This window comes from Nelumbo nucifera, chromosome 4, assembly GCF_055504915.1.
Source record: "Nelumbo nucifera cultivar China Antique chromosome 4, China Antique-T2T, whole genome shotgun sequence".
Taxonomy (NCBI): Eukaryota; Viridiplantae; Streptophyta; class Magnoliopsida; order Proteales; family Nelumbonaceae; genus Nelumbo; species Nelumbo nucifera.
Window position 1 is genome coordinate 27,078,356 of NC_142652.1, and position 4,306 is coordinate 27,082,661.

At 41.2% G+C, this 4,306-nt stretch overlaps 1 protein-coding gene across 6 annotated transcripts; it reads right to left on the reverse strand.

Moving 5' to 3' along the window:
• Window positions 1–1,426: 1,426 nt before the first annotated feature.
• LOC104602954 (uncharacterized) lies at window positions 1,427–4,043 on the reverse strand. Of its 6 annotated transcripts, none has more exons than XM_088903643.1 (4): window positions 3,864–4,043; window positions 2,851–3,048; window positions 2,675–2,735; window positions 1,427–2,381 (listed from the first exon to the last, which is right to left on the reverse strand). In XM_088903643.1, the coding sequence occupies exons 2-4, from the start codon at window positions 3,012–3,014 to the stop codon at window positions 2,064–2,066; spliced, it is 543 nt and encodes a 180-aa protein (XP_088759769.1). In that variant the 5' UTR covers window positions 3,015–3,048; window positions 3,864–4,043; the 3' UTR covers window positions 1,427–2,063. The 6 variants fall into 6 exon arrangements, with proteins under 6 accessions (XP_088759769.1, XP_088759767.1, XP_010265134.1 ...); XM_088903641.1 differs by having other exon boundaries at window positions 2,675–2,738; window positions 3,864–3,983; XM_010266832.3 differs by lacking the exon at window positions 3,864–4,043 and adding an exon at window positions 3,632–3,790 and having other exon boundaries at window positions 2,675–2,738.
• Between the last annotated feature and the right edge of the window lie 263 nt (window positions 4,044–4,306).

Sequence of the window (4,306 nt, forward strand, 5' to 3'; positions counted from 1 at the left end):
GATCTCTTTAAATTCCATCATAAATTGTATGTTTAATTCATGGAAAAATGTTTTCAATATACAATTGTATGTCATCCTCCTTGGCTGTTCCTGTTCGCACAGCTTTGTACATCTCCCCTGCTATTTTGATTCCTCACTCAACTGACACCCATCACAAATTCAGTTTCTGTCAGGGCAAACCTCATTCAATCAGCTTTTATTGCCTCGTATTGACAATATCTTCCTATTTAAGTGCTTTATTTCATGAGGAGATATTCTCTATACTTGGAATGGTATATGCACAGATTTGCCCTGATAGAAGCCGATCTCACCGGTCACACCCCCCTTAAAAATGCCACGACTATGACTGAGATCTCCATTCATGGTAGACTATGTTGTGAAAAACACGCATGGTTTTGAAAATAAGAACAGCCAGTCGGACTGGTTGCCCTGGGAATCGACCATGGCTCCAGGTTTGGTTATAGACCCCAAAATCGTTTGATTAGGTTTCAAACCAGATGGTTGGACCGTTTTATTTAAACCATGATCGATAGCATCCATACTCGCACCCTTCTTGTTCACTTATTAACCAGCATAGATTTAGAAATAAAACCATTTTGGGCCACAGATTCCTAGGTCAAATGGTCAGGCCATCTGAACCAAAGCCATAACCATTCTCAGATCAACCGGTCCGACCGTCCAGTCCGGTTTTCAAAAACCATGGTACCAGTACTTATCTGTTTGTCAATACTCAAATCCCTTACGGTGAGTTGCAGCAAAAAAAAAAAAAAAAAAATCCGACGGTGAGAAATATCATGGAAGAAACCCTTGTTCCCACCACCATATTTTGGCCGCATATATACATGCCAAACTGATCATATTTGGCTTCATATACGTGACAACTGGTGAACATTGGGCGAATTATAAGCAAACCACATTTGCTATGTAACCGTGCGCCGAAACAACAAAATCAATGACTTTGATATCTTGTTATGGTCTCACATTGAATTAGATGAAATGACGTCCTGATGAAACCACAGTAATACATCAAAGAACCTGATATTCGGTTTTAACCCTGCGCAGGCAAGCCCTCGAAAAAAATACCTACGGACACCACGTCAACCAGTTAAGTCACAATAAAAGTGGTATAGCATACTGAATCCCAATGGGCCCCCAACCGAATACAATGAGCGCCTATGGGTGCAATTTGACCACTGAATCTGTGCTGCCCGCAATCTGTTTTCAACCCACGAAACACCGTCTCCGTCTATAAAAAAATCTCTCCTTGAATGACGGGGAGATATTCCCAATGGGAAGCCAGTGCGTAGGGAGGTGGGAACAGGCGAACAGCAAGTGGTAGCATATCCGAGGCCCCAAGCAAATAAACAAACAAACTCTGGAAATAAGGTACAAAGAGAGAGAGAGAGAGAGAGGGGAACTAGTGAAATGACAATAATAACCACCAAAAAAGCAATATATTTACATGGGTAGTAAAAATGACACTTCAGACTCGATAATTAAGATTTTCCTTTACAAAGATTCTTCTCTCGACACCGCAAACAAAGATCAAGAGTAACGACTCCTCATCTTCCTCCTCTCCTTGAAACATTTTACACAAAGCAAGAAAGACGCAGATACACAGATGATCATCATAGCTCACTCGATCCTCTCACCACTCACCCCCAAGAAAACCCCTAACCTCTCGCAATCTTCATTTCCAATCTAAACCTACTTCAAATTAACAGAGTAACAACAAGAAGGAAGAGAAGGGTTTGTTTTTTGCATTCCTCTCTACTCTTCTTTATTTGTTGTTTGATCCACATCTACATACATACATCCTTCCTCTTTACATAAAGAGATTTATCATCATCATCCTAAGAATGAAGATTGATCGAGGAAAACATATTTACAGTAATAACAGAATTTCCCTCCCCGCACATCTCTGTCTCCGTCTCTGTCCGTCTCTCCTTGAAAATTCCGATTAGATCCTCTTCACTGCCTTGAAAAAAATAAAAAGCAAAGTAGTTGATGTGTACTGGTTTTTCCTTTCTCTTCTTCTATGTACTGAAACGTCGAGAGGGTCTCTAAGCAACGGCTGGGATGCTGCAGTTTCGCCTATCCCTGTCGAGGCAGTCGAAACCCTCTATTCTCACCGCCGGCTTGTTCCCGAACGTTGACCGAACACATCCTCCCTTACGGGTGGAAGAGGACGGGGACGACGAGAGACCCGACGGAACTGGGACTGGGACTGGGACAGGAACCGGTGCTACCGAGGTGAACTTGTCATCCCCAAAACGGGCGTCTTGGATTAGTGGGTTAGCTGCCCGGCTTGGTGGAGACCCACAGAAAAACGGGGGTGATGAGGCCACCTGGGTCACCGATTGATCTGCACCATAACAACCCTGTAGAACAAAGCAAGTAGTTGTTTAATGAACCAAAACGAACACCAACATAAATTAATACTCAATAATTAATTTCTAGAACATATCATCTACGGGCTACGGCAACTGGTCTGTACCTTACTCGATTAAAAGAACACAGGAGACTTACAAAACTGTTTTTTGTTTGTTTTTCCTTTTCTGTTTTAGACAAGTCTTTCTCGCCGTAGCCCATGCTAATGTGATGACTGATGATACCATGATTTAATTACAGAGACAACTGCCAAAGAAGAAACAAAAAACAAGAAGAGGCACACCTTTGTAAGTATGATATCTAGGAGCTCAGTCCCAGCCTTCGACTCGCAAAACTCCGGTTGACTGCTGTCGCGGAAAAGAAAACAGAGACTTTATAAAAAAATACGAATTTGAACGAGGTTTAAGATGTAGGATCCAGAGGGAAAAGAAAGGATCCAGGTCCGAAAGAAATTTTTACCTGGGCTGCCATCTCAAAGGTCTGATTGAGTCATTGATGGCATGATTCAAGAGACCGAGTCTGCGAGGCTTCGGGCAAACGACGGGATCCTTACGATCGGAGAAGGAGAAGGGGCTCCTCTCGTCACAGGATGCGAAGGCGCTCTGAAGACCGCATCGATTCATCTTCACCGTTTGTTTGGGATACGCAGAGGAACGCCTGTAAAGAGGAAAACAGAAGAATTTTAGACGAGAATCCATGGCGGTGCAGAAGATCCGAAGATAAGGAGAAAAATATGGCCACAAAGACAAGATATTTGCCATGTTTCGAACGGGATCCAAGCTAAGAAGCGGAGTTCTAGACCATATCAACGTAATTCCATAGACAAAAGCGAGAAAAAATCAAGGAGATTGCGATAAAAACGGCAGGAACAACAAAAGTTCCTACAGATCTAAGACCCAGTAAGTTTTCCCACCTATAAAGAAATTATTGTAAAAAATAATAATAAACATCGCAAACGCCCGCAGAATCAGCTCACCGGAACAAACTAACAGCAAAGAAAAGCCAAGAGACGAAAAATCAAAGATAAAAACCCACAAAGAGAAGCCCAAAATCCTCTAAATCAGATATCTAGCCATCTAAACCCAGCAAAAAAAACACTCGAGAAGTGGAATTAGAGATTTGCACGCTCAAGAAGATAATTATCAGAAAAAAAAAATCTTCATAAAGAAAGAAGAGGAATTCATCCATAGTCGAGCAAGAGGAAACATCAGAACCGCAGATAGAGAGAGATTTACTGTACCTGAGCTGAGTTAACACTGTATGAGAGAGAGAAGGGGGGAAATGAAAGAAAAAAAATGAAAAAAAAAGAAGAAAGAATAAAATACGGCGAGGTCGGCAAGGACAAAGAAGGAAGAAGTAGGAGAAGTTGTGGGATTTATAGAGCGGTGATAAGCATAATAGAAAAAAAATTAAATAATTAGTTAATTAAATGAATAAAGAAAAAGACAGCAACATTACGGAATTGGACAAACCAGGAAGTGGAGGCAAAACCCGCAAGCCTCGAGAGCGCTCTCTCTCTCTCTCCACTCGCCCAATCGCTTTTTATTTGTTTTTTATATTTTTGTGAATTATCTATCAGCTCATGCAGGCGGTGCCTCCCGCGAGAAAAGAAACGAGCATCGGTTTTAGCGTAACCCCGCTCTTTCCTTCCTTCCGCATTATAAAATATATTTTCCTTCTTTATAATAAAGTTTCTTAATTAATTAATAAATACAAATATAAACAAAAAAAAAAGAAACCGAAAATAGACGGAGATGGTGATAAGATCTATGACGGAGCGATAGAGGACCGTTAGGTCTTTTCCCTCTTTCGGACTCTTCCCATCCATTCATTTTCTTTTTTTTATTAATTTTATATTATCTCTCGTTATTTTTCTCTCTCACTCTCGCTTTTTCTTTTTTTCCGTGTGCTGTGC

Excerpts from the sequence above, each read along its gene's own strand:
- LOC104602954 (XM_088903641.1), bottom strand. The coding sequence starts at position 3,014 with ATGAATCGATGCGGTCTTCAGAGCGCCTTCGCATCCTGTGACGAGAGG. Across the intron at positions 2,739-2,850 it reads CCTTTGAGATGGCAGCCCAG|CAGTCAACCGGAGTTTTGCG; the intron begins GTAAAAATTTCT and ends TTTCCGCGACAG. Across the intron at positions 2,382-2,674 it reads TAGATATCATACTTACAAAG|GGTTGTTATGGTGCAGATCA; the intron begins GTGTGCCTCTTC and ends TTTGTTCTACAG.